Source organism: Dama dama, chromosome 29, assembly GCF_033118175.1.
Source record: "Dama dama isolate Ldn47 chromosome 29, ASM3311817v1, whole genome shotgun sequence".
Lineage (NCBI taxonomy): Eukaryota > Metazoa > Chordata > Mammalia > Artiodactyla > Cervidae > Dama > Dama dama.
Window position 1 is genome coordinate 20,799,812 of NC_083709.1, and position 17,283 is coordinate 20,817,094.

Below are 17,283 nucleotides of genomic sequence, written 5' to 3' on the forward strand. Positions count from 1 at the left end.
TGGAATTCTCCACGCAAGTATACTGGAGCGAGTTGCCATTTCCTGCTCCAGGGGATCTTCCCCACCTAAGGATGGAAGTGGTGTCTCCCGCGTTAGCAGACAGATTCTTTACAACTGCATCACCTAAGATCCTTGTGCTTTCTTATATGAGAACCTAAAAGACAAACCTCTTGGTATATGAAAAATCGACAATTAGTGGTTACTATAACGGACGGTATACAAAAGTGAATTTGGGATCATTATATTAAAGATTTTACTTTAAATCGAGACAAGTATCAGAGGTAAAGAACTGTATATGCATGAAATCAAATCCAGAGGAATTACAAATTTTCGTTCATTCCGAAGATTTTGTCTGGGTATTTCTTGCTTAGTTGTCGTCGTGCAGCTACAGTTGACGCATAGATGACGTATCCCCAGGACAGCAATACGACCGCGAGGAGCAACTAGGAAATGGAGTAAAAACAACCTTTGAGTGGCACGTCCTCCCGGCCCCCATCAGGTTGCCGCGCACGTTGCTAAGGTGGGGATTTTAGTGATCAACTCGCATAAATGTGGTTCCGGAAGCGAGTTCACTCGGTAGCCCTTACGTAAGAAGCGGAAGACCGTGTCCTCCAGGAAGAGGCGGAGTCGAGGTTAGGGAGTGAAAGGCTTAATTCAAGAATGGATTTTAGAGTTTCTGGGCGCTGAAGATATAGGGGACCTTCCACCCGCGGGCCTCGAGCCTAGACCCCGGGGAGGCCCGCCGAGCCCGGGACCTACCGCGGAATAAATCCGGTCTAGGGTGCGGCGACTCACTGGCTTCATGGTAAGGCTGTGGCAGTGGTTCGCGGGCACGGGCGGAAGCCGCAGGCCCTACAGTAACCTCCGGGGCGGTGGCTGCCGGGCGGCGGCAGCCATCTTTCAGCCGGGCGCTAGCGCCCGCCCACTCGCCTCCCCGCGCGTTTCCCATCAGCCCGGCCGGCCTCTTCCGCCCGGAGCTGGGGGGCGGTGTCACGTGCTCGGGGGCCTAGCCCGCCTTAAGGGGAGGAAGTGAGAGAAACGAGAAAATAACGCTAGAAATGGGTTTATTTTGCCGCTGTGAGGGATAGGCTTGACTTGTCACCGGTCGCCTTTCGGTTGTAGAGCAGTATTAATGCGAGATAAGGTACCGTCACGTGCATTTAAAAGTTTATTTGGAAAAATAACCCACGGTTAAGTATTACGCCGACGTCTAGCACTGAAAGAATTAATGTTTCTAACCGGATCTGTTCCCACGGTATAGGTAGTTCGTGTATTCACCTTTGATTTAGAGTACAGCCTGCTTTTATATAACTGACGAGTCGTTGTGGGACTCCCTGTTACTGGAGCTTTTCTTAAAAGTTTTTGAGAACGCAATGGCTTGTTGATATCAGATACTTTTAAGAAGAAATAACGTGGCACGAATTACCCGACATAATGTAGCTGCCAATTAGCAAGTGCTCATCGAGCATTTGTATGCTTAGAACTGTAGCACGATCAAATATGAAGCCAAAGGATGGGGTTTGGCACGCAGGCCGTTGTACCAAAAATGTTTGGGACGCTTACATTTGAAGCGAAGAATGGGACAACGGGGCCGCGTTAGGCTCCAGACGTTTTGTTTCTGTAATCTCAGATATCACCTAAACAGGGTTTTAGTACATATTTCGGAGAGCGGGTAAGGAAAAGACGTTTTCTGTTTCGGGAAGATTTCAATTCCCACTGATTTTAGGTCAGATCCCTGTTCATCCTGACTGGAGTTGATCTCTCAAGATTGATTTGGGATTCCATTCGAATCCTGGTGATGGTTCTTAACTTTTCAGCCCAAGTCCCTTCTCTTCCGGATAACTCGGTTCCTTTATCGAACACCAGAGATAGTTTGAGTAACTTCTCGCAGAATTTGGCGAGGTTTAAATGAGACCACAGCCCTTGTAGCTCAGCTGGTAAAGAATCCGCCTGCAATGCGGGAGACCTGGGTTCGATCCTTGGGTTGGGAAGATCCGCTGAAGGGAAGGGCTGCCCCCTCCAGTATTACCGCCTGACGAATTCCCTGGACTGTATAGTCCATGGGGTCTCGCAAAGAGTCGGACACGACTGATTGACTTTAACTTTCAAATGAGACCAAGCTAGTTATCGTGTCTTCCAGGTAAGTTAGAAGCGAACTTTAAGATAGTGAGCTTGTAATCCCCAGGTATTACTCAAGTTGACGGTACGTTAGCGATTTCGTCCTGAGGGGGTCCCGTCGCTCTCCTTCGAGCAGCGGAGGAAAGTGGGGGAAGGGCCGGGGTCAGGCCGAGCGCGCTAAGCCCCGCCCTCAGCGCGGGCGTCCTCTACCGCGCATGCGTCACGCGGGCGGGTGCTGTGTTTTGACGCGCTGGGGGCCGGGAAGTGGGTTTTGGTTTCTGTCCCCGCCCCCTGTCTGCCATTGGTGATGAGCGCTTTACGTCACAGGGGTCGCAGCAGCCGCCGGGGTCTCCGCTGTCTCGCGAGGAGGGTGAAGCGCCCCCGCCTACTCCCGCTTCGGAGGGCCGGCGGAGAAGTCGTAGAGTTCGCCTTCGTGGATCCTGCCGTCACCGGCCCAGCCTTCTGGGCCGCCGGGAACTGGCCACGAGCGCCCCAGCCCGGCCTGCGCCGGCATCCTCTGAGGTAAGTGAGGTCAGGAACAATGGGGCGCGGGGGTCGGAAGGGGGCCGGGAGAGCAGGAGCTCCAGCCTGCAGCGAGGCCCAGGGGCGAGAGAGCTGCTGTCCGGGCCTGAGGCGCCGCGGTGAGCCGGCGGGCCAGGCTTCGGGCGAGCGGCTTCTGCGGCGCACCTGTGGATCCGTGCCGGTGGGCGGGGGAGGGCTGCTTTCCGAGACGCGCTCCCCAAAGCGCGAGCCCAGCCGCGTACTGGAAGGAGCTTGGTCTCTGGGTGGGGGGTGGGGGGGACACGACACAAAGCACAAACGTTCGAGTCTGTGGCGTCGCTGCTGCCAGAGGTGTGACCTTGGAGGGCCCCCTCATCTCTGAGCACGTCTGTAAAATGGGAGTAACAGTATTTGAGTTCGTTGGGATTATGTAATGCACGGGGTGCCTGCCTTCGATCCTGGAAGGTGGCAGTTCTCAACCAAAGGAAGCGACTGTCTCTAACTCTGGTAGTTGTCTGTTACACCCCGTGAGCCTGTGACTTCATCCGTCGACTCTGCATCTCGCTTCACGGGCTACTTTGGTAGACTGGAAGAGGGCGGTACTGAGAGGAGGCAAATAGTGTGCTCTGGGAGGAAAAGTGAATAGAATTTTTGATAGGTAATTTTCAAGTTAATTGAAGTAAATTCGGAAGGGGTTATCGAAGATTTACGTTAATAACGGTGAGAGTTGGGGTTTTTGTTTGCTTTTAGTCTCTGGCTTTGAAAGCTGTACAGTCAGCCAGAGCAGTCATGCTTAGCTGGAATGAGCGGCTTTAGAGGGTAATGGTTCCCAAGCAGTTCCTTTTATTGCTGAAACTGGAATTAAATTTCCTTGGGTCTGGTGTAAATTTACATTTTTTAGGGTCTGGTGTAAATTTAAATTTTTTAGCGTCTGTTTAGTTGATCGTTTAAATTGTTTGATTTCTTGGTATTGATGATTAGATTGCAGTGCAGAGAGGTACACGGTTTCTTTAAGGTCACAAGAGATAGGGCCCAGATTGTTTATAATAGTTTATGAATATTATAATAGTTATAATACTTAGTTGATCCACCTGTGAACCCTTTTTAGCCATTTTGCTTAGATATATTAAATATGATAATGATACTAATATGAGGATCATTCGCTTGTCATCTTTCTGGGCATTTATAATAAGTTATGGGTGATGGAAATTACAGAAATTAATTTTATCTTCACATAACATGGGATAACAGTATTAAATTCTTACTCCCCACCAAGCACTATGCCAAGGGTTTATGTGGAATATATCTCTTCACACAACCACCTTTTCAGGTGGATACTGTTATTTAAAACATTTTAGAATTGAGAAAAATGTAAGGTTTTTTTCTCAGCCCTGACTCTGCATTAGAATTAACATCACTCCATGAAAACATAACTCTTCTGTCAAATTTTTTAAATGTGAGGTATGTCCAGTCTATGGTCTAATTTAGACTTCCAGCTTCCCGACTCTTATTATCAGCTTCCGCCTGCCACCCCTCCCCCCAATTCTAAAGATGATAAATTTTATTTAGAATTTGAGAGGCAGTTAAGGGGAAGGGTTCAGAAGAACTGATTAATCTTCTCTTCATGGGGAAATTAATTTGAAGTTCTATAATTCCTAGAGTACTAGGATAGAGAAACTTTTATTCTAGGGTGCTTCTAGAATCTGAAGCACTAAATCTGCCATCAGGTCTGCCTTTGCTGCCTAACCCAGAATTCTTCCAGCAAAACTACAAATCATTTTTTTTTCTTTTTTTTTTTTTAATATATATTTGTTTGTCTGCCTTGGGTCTTAGTTGCATGTGGGATATAGTTGGCTGGTTTGGTATTGAACCCAGGCCCCTTACTCACTGGGAGCGCAGAGTCTTAGCCCCTGGACCACCAGAGAAGTCCCCCAAACCTTCAAATCTGTTCCCTTGCTATCTCTGTTTTATGCCTTAATTTGCATTTTTGAAACAGCTTTGTTGAGATATAATTTATATCTTATCAATAAAGTTCACTTCTTTAAAATTTATAATACAGTGGTTTTTAGTGTGTTTATGTAGTATATTTCTGCAATTATAATTGAACATTTTCATCATCCTAGAAAGAAACCTTGATAATCCTTACCCAGGCTTCCCCTACACACATCCAACAATCACTAGTCTACTTTCTATTGATTCTGTTCTGTACATTTCATATAAAATAGCATATAATGTGATATTTTGTAATTGATAATGAAAAGATTCGTCCATGTTGTAGCATATATCAGTAGTTTGTTCCTTTGTATTGTCAAATGTTCCATTGTACGGATAAACCACGTTGTATGGATATACCACAGGTGGAGACAGCCTCCACCTGCCTCCACTATCACCCTTCCTTCCACCCCAATTCTAAAGATGATAAATGTTAGAATTCATCAGTTGATGAGCATTTGACACTTTTTAGCTATTAAAACTCTTTTTAGTTTCCCAAGTGGCACTAGTGGTAAAGAAGCCGTTTACCAATGTTGGAGACTTAAGGGACATGGGTTCTTTCCCTGGGTCAGGAAGATCCCCTGGAGGAGGGCACAGCAACCCACTTCAGTATTCTTGCTTGGAGAAGCCCATGGATAGAGGAGCCTGGCAGGCTACAGTCCCTTGGGTTGCAGAAGAGTCAGAACTTAAGCAACTTAGCAGCGACGACTGTTCATTTAAAAGTTTTTGTGTGGGCATATGGTTTTGTTTCATTTGAATAGATAAGTGTGGAATTGCTGGGTCATGTGGTAATAAATTCTACTTTATTTGAATTAGCACATATTTTTAGTATTTAGTGGTGATTTCAAAAGAGTAGATCCCTTATTGATGATTTACATTCATTGCCATTGTACGATGTTTCTCATGAATACCATTCTTTATAGCTAAAGTAACTCCTATGTAGAAATATGAAACAACTAAGAATTTTTTCTTTTTACCTACTCTGCATAATGTTACTCATCATTCTTTATATACTTGTGCTGTCATATTGGTTAACAGGCTTATAAAACTAGGGAAAGGAGGACTAAAATTCCATCTTAAAAAATTTATAATTAGTGAAATATTGTTTTATTTGAACTTGAAATTATTATCAAATAGTTCTCTTTAATAAATTCATTCTGGGTTGTAAATCTTTGTGTTAAACATTTCCAGGTCACACAAAAATTCTGTATTCCAGAAAAACAAATTAAGGTAAACTGTATTAACTAGAAATTCACCAGTCATTTTAAAAGTCTAGTGATTTCTTATATTGAGAGGCAAACTGAAGTCCAGAGTTAATGTGGATTTCTCCAATTGACAGAGTTAGTTTTAGGTGAAACCTGGTCATCAGTCCAGATCTGGTGCCCTCTCCACTCTTTTCCCTAATGCCCACAGAGTCTCTTAACAGTTTTTATTTTTAAAAGATTCCCCCCCTTGAGTTGGAGAATTTAAAAATATTAGAAGTAGGGGGAAATGCTGAGAAATTTATGTCATATTAAGTTTATTTATAATTCTTTTCTATTTAAGAACAGTGGTAATTTTTGCATTCCCACTGTAGAAGACAGGACTGAAGGTATTTGGACCCCCTTGAAGAAACTTGTTCAGCATTAATTGATTTCCTATTAAGATAGGGCTCTGAGAAAGCTAAGATGCACTAGATGAGCAAATTAATTTGAAGTCTGTGGTGAAATACTTAAATTCCACAATCACAGATTTTTGTTGTGGGTTTTATTTGTTTTTTGTTAGAGGTAGATATGGCCAGTGAGTCTCTTGTTTAGAAAATTACAGTTTTATTATTTGACTAGATATCAGTAGACTGTTCATGAGACTTCTGTGATAGAGGAGGTGGAGAAAGAGCAGTAATAGGCCCAGGAAAACACAGAAGAAGAAACACATTTAATATTTATAAAATGATTAGTATAGAAAGCAACTAAACAGGGAACAAGGCCCAGATGTAATGCAACTAGATTTCAGCTCTTGAAAATTCATTTAGTAAATTATGGGCCAATGTAAACTGATACATTTCAAGAAAACAGAACGAATCTTTTAAGATTCTAGTGGTCCTTGTGAGAATAGATAAGGGAAGGAGGCTGAAAGCATGATTTCAAGATACTTTGTGAGTGACTAAACAGGAAGGAGAAGAAAAGCTTCTTAGGGATACTGAAAGGAGTCAGTGATGAACTGAATATAGTAACAATAGTAAGAGTAACAGTAGTTAACGTTTACTTAGCAGTTGCTGTAAGCCAGAGACTGGCCTTGAATGCTTTTACAGTTATTTCATTTAATAATCTTCACTAACAGATCCTTTTTTGTGTTTGGAAGAATCATCCACAGAACTGTTTCAAATAGGGGAACTTTATGGTATGCAAATTTTCTCACTAAAGCTATTTTTAAAGGTACGTATATAATACCACAAACAAAACAAGTAGTCCATATTGTTTGGGGTGTGTGTATGAAAGATATAAAACCATACATAGAAATAATTCTGAGAATTGCAATATTTTTGGTTTTTGTTTTCTGGAGAAGGATGGGCTTGGAGGAGGGGCACATAAAGGGACAATTTAAAAAATCTGGAATAACCATGAGAAAATGTTAGTTGCTAAATCTGAATGGTGGCTATTTGGCTACTTGATATATTTTCTTTTGCACTTTTTTGTATATATCAAATTTTCCTCAAATTATCTTTTTAAAAGGAATAATAGCATAGTATAGAATATTTGAGAGCTTACTATGGCACTTTTTCTAAGACCTTTTTCTTTTTTTAAACATCTTCACAAATCCTGTGAGGCAGGTTCTAGTATTAGTGCTCATCAGATGAAATTGAAGCATAAGGATAGTAACTAGTCTATAATCACACTGGTAGTGTGGAACCAGGATATGAACCAGGAGATCTGACTTTAGAACTAGTGCTTTAAGTACTGTATTACTATGCTACGCTGTCCCTTTATGTTACAGACATGTACTACTTTTCACTGAAGTATGTTTCAGTCATTTGCATTTTTTTCAGATTTAGTCATTTCATTTTTATCAGGTTACTGATGTATTTTTTTCCCTTTTACAGATAATGGCATCAGCCGCTAAGGAATTTAAAATGGACAACTTTTCACCTAAAGCTGGCACTAGCAAATTGCAACAGACAGTACCAGCTGATGCATCTCCCGATTCTAAGTGTCCTATATGCTTGGATAGATTTGATAATGTGTCTTACTTAGATCGCTGTTTACATAAGTTCTGTTTTCGCTGTGTACAGGAGTGGTCAAAAAACAAAGCCGAATGCCCACTATGTAAGCAGCCCTTTGATTCTATTTTTCATTCTGTGAGGGCAGAAGATGACTTCAAGGAATATGTCCTAAGACCTTCATACAATGGCTCTTTTGCCACTCCTGATGTCCGACGATTCCGCTATCGCACAACTATGACAAGGGAACGAAGTGCTTCTGTTTATTCACCTAGTAGTACCGTGAATAGAAGAACAACAACTCCACCAGACAGTGGAGTACTATTTGAAGGGTTAAGCATTTCAGCGAGACCTAGAGATGGTGAAATTCCTCCATTTATGAGACAGATTTCAATAAGAAGGCCAGCTACTGCAGATGAGAGATCTTTGCGGAAAATTCAAGAACAGGATATCATTAATTTTAGGCGAACTCTCTATCGTGCTGGTGCCCGAGTTAGAAATATTGAAGATGGTGGTCGCTACAGGGACATTTCAGCTGAATTTTTCCGTAGAAATCCAGCTTGCCTTCACAGATTAGTCCCCTGGTTAAAACGTGAACTCACAGTTCTCTTTGGAGCTCATGGATCTTTAGTGAATATCGTCCAGCACATCATCATGAGTAATGTTACTCGCTATGACTTGGAGAGTCAGGCATTTGTGTCTGATTTGAGGCCGTTTTTGCTTAATCGGACTGAGCATTTTATACATGAATTTATCAGTTTTGCTCGCTCTCCATTTAACATGGCAGCCTTTGATCAGCATGCTAATTATGATTGCCCTGCTCCTTCATATGAAGAAGGTAGCCATTCTGATTCTTCAGTCATAACAATATCTCCAGATGAAGCTGAGACCCAAGAGCTGGATGTTAATGTAGCCACTGTTAGTCAAGCACCATGGGATGATGAAACTCCAGGACCTTCTTACTCAAGCTCAGAGCAGGTGCATGCTGCCATGTCTTCCCTTTTAAATACTTCAGACAGTTCAGATGAAGAACTTGTAACAGGAAGAGCTACATCTCAGATACAAGGAGTACAGACCAATGAGGACCTAAATAATGACAGTGATTCTTCTTCAGATAACTGTGTCATTGTTGGATTTGTTAAACCTCTAGCTGAGAGGACCCCAGAACTTGTTGAACTGTCCTCTGATTCTGAGGTGGAGTTAGGTTCTTATGAGAAAATGGAGACCATGAAGACACAAGAACAAGAGCAGTCTTACAGTTCTGGTGATAGTGATGTTAGTAGATGTTCATCTCCACGCTCTGTCGTTGGAAAGGATGAACAAATAAATAAAGGTCATTGTGATTCTGGTACAAAAATCAGCTCAAAGAAGGAAGAGAAACGATCTATATCATTGTCCTCTCTCAGAGACCTGAGCTCATCCCTCAGAGGAGACAGAGTATATTCCCCATATACCCGCAGACACAGAAAGAGGGGAAGATCGAGAAGTTCAGATTCACATTCCCAGAGTAGGAGTGGGCATGATCAGAAGAATCGCAGAAAGCATCATGGGAAGAAAAGAATGAAAGGCAAGCGATCCAGAAGCAGGGAGAGTAGTAGACCTAGAGGTAGAAGAGACAAGAAGAGATCAAGAACCAGAGATAGCAGTTGGTCAAGAAGAAGCCAAACTCTGTCTCTAAGTAGTGAAAGTTCTAGCAGATCAAGATCTCGTAGCAGTGATCGTGGTAAAAGAAGATCACGGAGCAGAAATCGAGATCGTTACTATTTGAGAAATAATTATGGCAGCAGATATAAGTGGGAGTATACTTATTATAGTAGAAACAAGGACAGGGATGGCTACGAGTCATCTTACAGGAGGAGGACTCTGTCCAGAGCTCACTATTCCAGACAATCGTCAAGTCCAGAACTTAGAATTCAGTCCTTTTCTGAAAGAACAAACGCTCGGAAGAAAAATAATCACAGTGAAAGGAAATACTACTACTATGAAAGGCATAGATCAAGGAGCCTGTCTAGTAGTAGATCAAAGACTGCATCTACAGGGCCTGACCGGGTGAGAAATGAAAAGCCTGGTGGGAAACGAAAGTACAAAACACGGCATTTGGAGGGTACTAGTGATGTTGCTCAACCATCGCATGAATTTGCTTCTAAAGTAAAGGAAGGTCACTATTCAAAATCATCAAAATTGGATGGAAGCTACAAAAATGAGAGTGACAGCTTTTCAGATAGCCGGTCATCAGACAGAGAGACAAAGCACAAGAGGAGAAAAAGGAGGACCCGCAGCCTGAGTGTAGAGATAGTTTATGAAGGGAAAGCTACTGATACAACCAGACACCATAAAAAGAAAAAGAAGAAACATAAGAGGAAGCATAAGAAACACCATGGTGATAATGCTTCACGTTCCCCAGTTGTGATTACCATTGACAGTGACAGTGATAAAGACTCTGAAGTAAAAGAGAATATAGAATGTGACCCTAGTGGTCCTCAAGACCCTGTCCAAAGTGAATTTTTGGCTCCGTTTGAATCTAAAGATGTAGTTACAATAGAAGATGAATTTGGTGTCCTGAGCAAGGAGTGTGATATTACCATACTTAATAACAACTTGAATAATGCCAATAAAACTGTGGATAATATATCACCCCAGGCAGCTTCAGTTGAACAAACTCTTGATGTAAGAGAAGAGAGCACCTTTGCCTCTGATTTGGAGAATCAACCCAGTAATGTCTCTTTTCAGACTGAGCCATCAAGGACATCATCGTTAATGTCAGTGTCTCTTGGTAGAGACCATGATGTGTCTTAAAACTGCCAAAGCATCTCTTTGAGAATTCTGATGGTATAAAAAGAGAAGAAAAGAACAGTGTCATCTACTGCAGTCTGTTTAGAGATGACACTTGGTGAAAACTGTTTTCCCCCTTAAAGATATTTTGTGAGTTTTTTGGGTTTTTTTTTGGTGTTAAAAAAAAAAAAATTGTAAAAATCATTATTTGTTCAAAAAGTATGTATGTTCCACCTTGAGAGATATGCACTTTTAAGTGAAGAAAATGATATTGCTAGCAGTTTATTTAAAACTTGGGATCCTTTTTAAATAAAAAATAAAAATTTTAGAAGTTATTTCGTAAAGCCATATGGTATTGACATATTTTTAAAGTAGCCAATGAGTATTTTTGAATTTCTTTTTGAGAGTTATTCTGGAAATGTGTTATAAGCTAGAAGAATCCCTTTGGACAGTCTTTATTTTTCTTCTGAAAAATTTGTATGATTCAAAACCATTTCTTCAGGTTAAATTGAGGCATTTTAATCTGCACAGCTTATCTTGACATCTGCCAAAAGAAAAATTTAAATATTTCCTTTATATACTTGTTTATCTGGACTGCCAGTAAAGCAAATGTATATTCAACAAAAGAAAAAAATAAAACAGTAACACTTTAAAACAATCCATAAATTTTTTTTATGCAGTATTTTTTTAAATCATTATAGTGGAGCTAAAGTCTTGTAAATTGTTAAGGCTATCCTTGTGTTATAAATAGTGAATTTCACAGTTTTAATGCAAACTGCATTTAACCTCAGACAGTTTTAATGATTATTTTAGTTCTTTAATCTGATTATGAAGAGTATCTTTCTTATTTTCTGTCTTCAGCAAAATGCAGTTACAGCTTACTAAAAACAAAACAAAACCCTTGCCTGTCTTCTTTTACTTAAATAGTTCTTTTACACAAAAGGTCTGTGTTTGTTTTCTTCTGTTTCAGAGGTGATAAAAACTGCTAGATATTGGTAGCCTGATGTAGGATTGATTGTCCGTGAACAGTGGAACTTCGATTAGGTCTAAATTAGGGGTCACTGCCTGGCTGCGATGTTCGTTCCTTGTTAACAGAAGTTAGAATGCCTGCTCTGTGACAGGTTCTATTTTAGGTTTTAGAGATTCAGTGACAGGACAGAGCAGGTATGTTCCCTGTCCTCATGGGACATGTATGTATATGTATTTATAAACATTGCAGACTATAAGTTCTCTCGAGAGAAAGCATAATTTCCATTAAGAGCATACAATGGGGGCCTAATCTTAGGTGGAAGTGATGGTTGAGACAAGTAGCCATTAAGCAGGAGTAGAGTTATTAGTAAAGGAGACATACAGAAATCCAAGGATGGAAAAGGAGTCTGGTATATTCCAGGAACTAAAGGCAGGTTTTGTTAAGGGACAAGAGTGTGGGACCAGGCTTTGTAGGCTGTGCTTAGAGTTTGTGTTTATCCTACGGGCAGTAGAAAACTGGTTAAAATGACAAAAATCTAAAGTTGATACAATTTTGGTAAGCTCAGACATTGAGAAGTTGTGGGATGATTATAGTTAATCAAGAAATACACTTTGAAATTATGAAATGACTAGTTTTTCTTAAGTATGTAAGAGTGCTTAAAAATTTAAGAGTGCTGTTTTATTACACATTCTGCTTTTGCATGGTATTTTAATGAAAAAGCTCAAAGCACTAGTGGAAAGCCATCTTCATACATGGCACCATTGCATCTTCCTCCTAGGTGTTCGGGCCCCAAATTTCCAAGTCTTTGATTCTTTTTTCTCCTTCAGCCTTTTCATCCAATCAGTAAATCCTGGTTACTAGATATTTTTCTAATATTTCTAATGTGTCTGTACCATCATCCAGTCTAGACAGCCATGATCTCTTCTTGTGCTATCATAATGGGTCTGCCTGCATCCACTAGTTGCCTCCATCCATTCTTGATGTAGCTTTCAAAAGACCTTTACAAACATTTTTTATCCTTTCATTCTACTTAAAATCCTTCAGTAGCTTCCTGTTATTCTTAGGATATTTATGAAAAGGAAACGAAAGTCCAAAATAATACGAATTACAAACATCTGCTTAATTAGAGACTCTAGTCCATCTTCAGCTTTTCTCTCACTTGATTTGTGCCTTGGCCTCACTGACATGCTTTGGGTCTGTGTGTGTGCTGCTCCCCACTAATTCACGGCCTTCATGCATAGCATTTTTCTTCTACTGGAAACTAAACTCTGTAGCTAAACTAGATTAGTGTTAAAGTGTGCCCTCCCACTCTATTCCTGTCAATCATTTGCTCTTTAACAGCCCTGGATTCCTTTAGAGCATGCATCACTGGTTGCAGTTGATTACTAATGTCTTCTTTCTCACCGCTTCTCTTGTGGCTCAGCTCGTAAAGAATTTGCCTGCAGTGCAGGAGACCTGGGTTCGATCCGTGGGTTGGGAAAATGGAGAAGGGAAAGGCTGCCCATTCCAGTATTCTGGCCTGGAGAATTCCACGGACTGTATGGTCCATGGGGTTGCCAAGATGCAGACATGACTGAGTGACTTTGACTTTGACTTTCTTTTCTCTCACCAGTCTGAAAGTTCTTTGGCAACTGTGTGTTCTGCTGTATCCCTTCTCTTTCACATTGGATATGCTTAAAACCCTTACTGGGTGGAAGTATAGGTGCTAGAGATTTTAAAAATTGCCTGAGACCTGCTTTCATGAAGCTACATAATAAACCTTCAACCAAACACTACATTCACTCAGCTTATCCATCCAAATCTATTGTCAGTGAGTCATTTTCTTTTACCTCGGGATTTTAGTTTTTGTGACTAATTTGTGTAAAGGAAATGCAAGCGTTTGTGCTTGTATTGATCCTCTGATAAACAGGAAAACTTACTGCTCTTGGTCTAAATAGTTAAATTCAGCTTTAGCTCTTGGGGAAGGTAATCCAAGAGCATTCCTAACCCATCTAGTCTGTAATAACAATGGCTGATGTGTACAAAGGGGCAAGGCTTTATGCAAGGCCAGTTGGTGACCTCTCCTTATTGGGAATTATTCTTCCATTATGGAGAATAATTTCAGTCCCCTCTAGCATAGGCTGCGAACATTGAGCTAGCCGGTAATGGGTCTCTGGACTTGGGAAGTTTTCTCAGAAGGTGCTTTTGGGTGCTGAACACCACCACCACCGACTGTCCCTGTCAGTGGGGTCAGGGGATGAGAAGTGGGAAGGGGTTCTTCACAAAAATCCGATTTCATCAGTATTCAGAGCATGGATCCATTTCTAACATTAAGCTCAGTAGACCTTTGTACTACCAAAATGGTGACTGATTAATTACTATGATAATGTAGACCAGAATTTGTATAGGTCTGTCTGGTGATTGGTACTTTTAGGAAAACCCACTTGGGTATCTGAATCATAATCATTATGTAACCTACCCTCAAATGGTTCAGAGAAAATACATAGTTGGAGAGGAATAATGATAAATTGTGGCAAAATTTAAAAATTGGTGAAGGAGGGTAAAATACAGGAATTCTCTACTTTTTTTGTAATTTTTATGTAAGGAAATAATTTCAAAACAAAAGTGCCTCCAGGCCTTCAGGGTTGCCTGCATATGAGAATGTATTAGTTACCAGCCTTGAATATTTTCCAAAAGGGGGCAAAAATGAAAAAGGAAATGTGACTATTAAAGCCACTTTTTTTCAGGAAAATAGAAGTCACTAGACAGTTTATAAGGCTAGACCTGTTGAAGATGAGGGTCTTGTCTGAGATACACAGTTAACTACTCTTGGTTCCATGCTCAGAAGCAAGTTGGTGAGGGTATAACACCAAAGGAGAGTTTGCTTAATGTTTAAAATTTTGAATGGGAGGGAGACAAGATTTTGGGGAAGGAGCTCCTAGAAGGAATTGGCAACCCACTCCAATATTCTTGCCTGGAAAATTCCATGGACAGAGCCTGGCAGGTTACAGTCCATGGGGTCACAAAGAGTCAGACACAACTGGGCGTGTACACACATACTCCTGGAATAGGAGAAGTTGGAAATAAAGGAGGGTAACTGGAGGAGAAAAATGCAGAGAGGGGTGGTTGCAGAGCTCAGGTACATGAACTAGTAACAGCAGCAGAGGCGAGTCTACCACAGTGGCAGAAGGAAGTAAAATTGCACAAAGACATTGGTGGGTAGATGGTTATGATGAAGTAGTTCATTATCTAAAGCCTCTCTTCTCCATGAAGTAAGAAGCAGTGCCATCCTCTGAGAAGGATGGATGGTCACTAGGATTGGGCTTGAGGAGAGGAGTGGAAAAATGCTTCTTCAGGGGTGTGAAGGGGTTAGCCACGAATTGCTGGCAAATGTTGAGGCCTCATGGTGATAATGGAGTATTTATGGGGCCCTGATACTTGTGATTTTGCTCTGGTAGCATTCAACAGTGTGGAAATAGAAGCAGAAGCTAAAGTTGGACATGGAGTATGCATTCAGTATTTACACAGCAAATGAACAAATGGATTTATCTCTGGTTAAAGTATCGCTGAATGTAAGTAGCAAAAGAAAGGGTGGGCTAGGGAGCTGAGTGAGATAAGTGTAGTTAAATTGGTATATTCTGGCATCTGGGCTGGGTAGGGAAGGAAGTGAAGCTTGAGATGACTGTTAGCAGTGATTGTCAAGGGATTCATTTTACAGTGAGGTTCAAGTATGTATATGTGGGGGTGTGCCTTTTTCAGAAGACTGAAAAATGTTTTAGAGAATGCCTAATTCTAGCCATGATTGAAAGTAACCAACGTGACTGGAGGTGAAGGTGGTTGGATTTGAGGACAATGATCTGTCAGGCTAAGTACTGTCTACATGGAAGAACACTCTGGGTGATGGTGGGACATAACAGGATGGAGAAGAAAACGGTAATTGTGTCATGGGTGTTACGTCTTGTCTTTTAACTACACTCATTTCTGCTGCAGCAGCTGACTCATGCACCGAAGGTGACCAAAGCTTGGGAGAGGATTAATTTCCTCATTTTGGGTTTTCAGTCAATAACTGAATCTTTTAGGTGTTGGGAAACAGTAAGTGGTATATGGCTGTTTTAAAAAGTGCAGTAATGTTCAGTGTTACAATGTCACAGAAATTAGTAAATTTTTTCGTACTTTACTTAGGGGATGAGAAGTACCATTGGATCTGTACCTGAGAAAAGCAGGAGGTAAGGGAGATAGAATTCAACTTAGACCAAGGTCTGAGTCCAGATTGACCCCAGTAGAAACTGTGGCTGTGATGTTTGCCAGAATGCTAGATGGTATGCTTTCACATGGTCATGGGACAAAATTAAAGCCTCCAGTATTTGCCTGGAGTAGGCTGGCTTCTGTTTCCCTGCAAGGTTGTCGGTACTTCAAATAGGTAACAGTTCTCTCCTAGGCAGGAAGCTGTGTCTCCACTTTCCTATCTGCAAAATTGGTTTCTTCACCAGATGCTGTGTACCTGTCGTCCAAGATCATGCTAGGTGCTGGCTAATGAGGATGAATAAGGTGGTACTGACGAGAATTCTGGGCTTCCCTGGTGGCTCAGTAAGGAATCCACCTGCAGTGTGGGAGACCTGGGTTCGATCTCTGGGTTGGGAAGACAAGAATTTTAAAGAAGGTGGGAATGGAACAATCAGGTTGTTAAAAAAACAACTAGAAATAATGAAGAAGGTTTAGAGTGGGGAAAGTCTCAGTAAAAAACCATTTGAGGACTCCCCTGGTGGTCCAGTGGTTGGAACTCTGTCCTTCCAGTGTCAGGAGTGTGGTTTGATCTTTGGTCAGGGAACTAAGATCTCTCATGCCTCTGATTTGGAGAACCAGCCCAGTAATGTCTTCTTTTCAAACTGAGCCATCAAGGCTGTTGCCATCTCCATGGACATCACTAATGTCAGTGTCTCTCGGTGCGGCCAAAAAATATGTTTGAGAAGCTCTTTGCAGCAGTTCAGTCAAAAGGACCTGTGGGAAAGTGGTGACCCAGAGGAGAGGCTGGAGTCAATAGATTTCTGAGGTAGACCAGACAAGATTTGGGCAGCATTTCGATGAGGCTGGTCAGTGAGGGATAGGGAGCAGTCTGGTAGGACCAGACATTTTTTTTTTTTTCATGTGAGAGAATGCTGACAATATTCAAGGTAAGAAATAAAGGAATTAGCGATAGTTGGGGGAGAAAAATGAGTTCAGTTTGAGATGTTTGAGTTGCCTAGAGCTATGCTATGCAATTAAGTCACCACTGGCTACATGGGGGTGTTGACCACTTGAAATGTGGCTAGTAAAACTGAGGGACTTTTGGATTTCCCTGGTGGTCCTCCAATGCTGGGAGGGGACATAGGTTCGATCCCTGGTCCAGAAAGATTTCACATGCCATGGGGCAACTAAACATGTGTGCCACAACTACTGAGCATGCATGCTGCGGCTATTGAAACCTGTGCGCCTAACGCCCATGCTTGGCACTCTGCAACGAGAGGCCACCGCAATGAGAAGCCTGGGCACCACAACTAGAGAGTAGCCCCCGCTCTGCAACTAGAGAAGGCCTGCCTGAAGACCCTGGAGCAGCAATGAAGACCCAGAGCAGCCAAAAATTAATAAGTCAGACAACTGCAGGACTTTTGAATTTTACTTACATTTAATAGCCACACAAGGCTTGTGGCTATCATATTGGCCAGTACAAGTAGAAAGCATGTCCACAAAAATTCTTTGCACAACATGGAATAGAGGC

At 41.6% G+C, this 17,283-nt stretch overlaps 3 protein-coding genes across 5 annotated transcripts in view; 2 read left to right on the top strand and 1 right to left on the bottom strand.

Moving 5' to 3' along the window:
* Nucleotides 1-236: 236 nt before the first annotated feature.
* On the bottom strand, nucleotides 237-920 carry SMIM27 (small integral membrane protein 27). Its single transcript, XM_061132755.1, has 2 exons — nucleotides 760-920; nucleotides 237-443 (listed from the first exon to the last, which is right to left on the bottom strand). Exons 1-2 carry the CDS (start codon nucleotides 802-804, stop codon nucleotides 321-323), a joined length of 168 nt encoding a protein of 55 aa, XP_060988738.1. The 5' UTR covers nucleotides 805-920; the 3' UTR covers nucleotides 237-320.
* Nucleotides 608-10,923, top strand: TOPORS (TOP1 binding arginine/serine rich protein, E3 ubiquitin ligase). Of its 3 annotated transcripts, none has more exons than XM_061132746.1 (3): nucleotides 608-805; nucleotides 2,446-2,640; nucleotides 7,691-10,923. In XM_061132746.1, exons 1-3 carry the CDS (start codon nucleotides 803-805, stop codon nucleotides 10,601-10,603), a joined length of 3,111 nt encoding a protein of 1,036 aa, XP_060988729.1. In that variant the 5' UTR covers nucleotides 608-802; the 3' UTR covers nucleotides 10,604-10,923. The 3 variants fall into 3 exon arrangements, with proteins under 3 accessions (XP_060988729.1, XP_060988728.1, XP_060988730.1); XM_061132745.1 differs by lacking the exon at nucleotides 608-805 and adding an exon at nucleotides 1,036-1,144; XM_061132747.1 differs by lacking the exon at nucleotides 608-805 and adding an exon at nucleotides 6,931-7,025 and having other exon boundaries at nucleotides 2,506-2,640.
* LOC133048877 (antiviral innate immune response receptor RIG-I-like) overlaps nucleotides 2,506-17,283 on the top strand; it is an 81,308-nt gene continuing 66,530 nt past the window's right edge. Inside the window, exon 1 of the mRNA XM_061132752.1 lies at nucleotides 2,506-2,640. The gene's annotated coding sequence lies outside the window, so the exon portion shown is untranslated. The remainder of the gene's footprint in view (nucleotides 2,641-17,283) is intronic.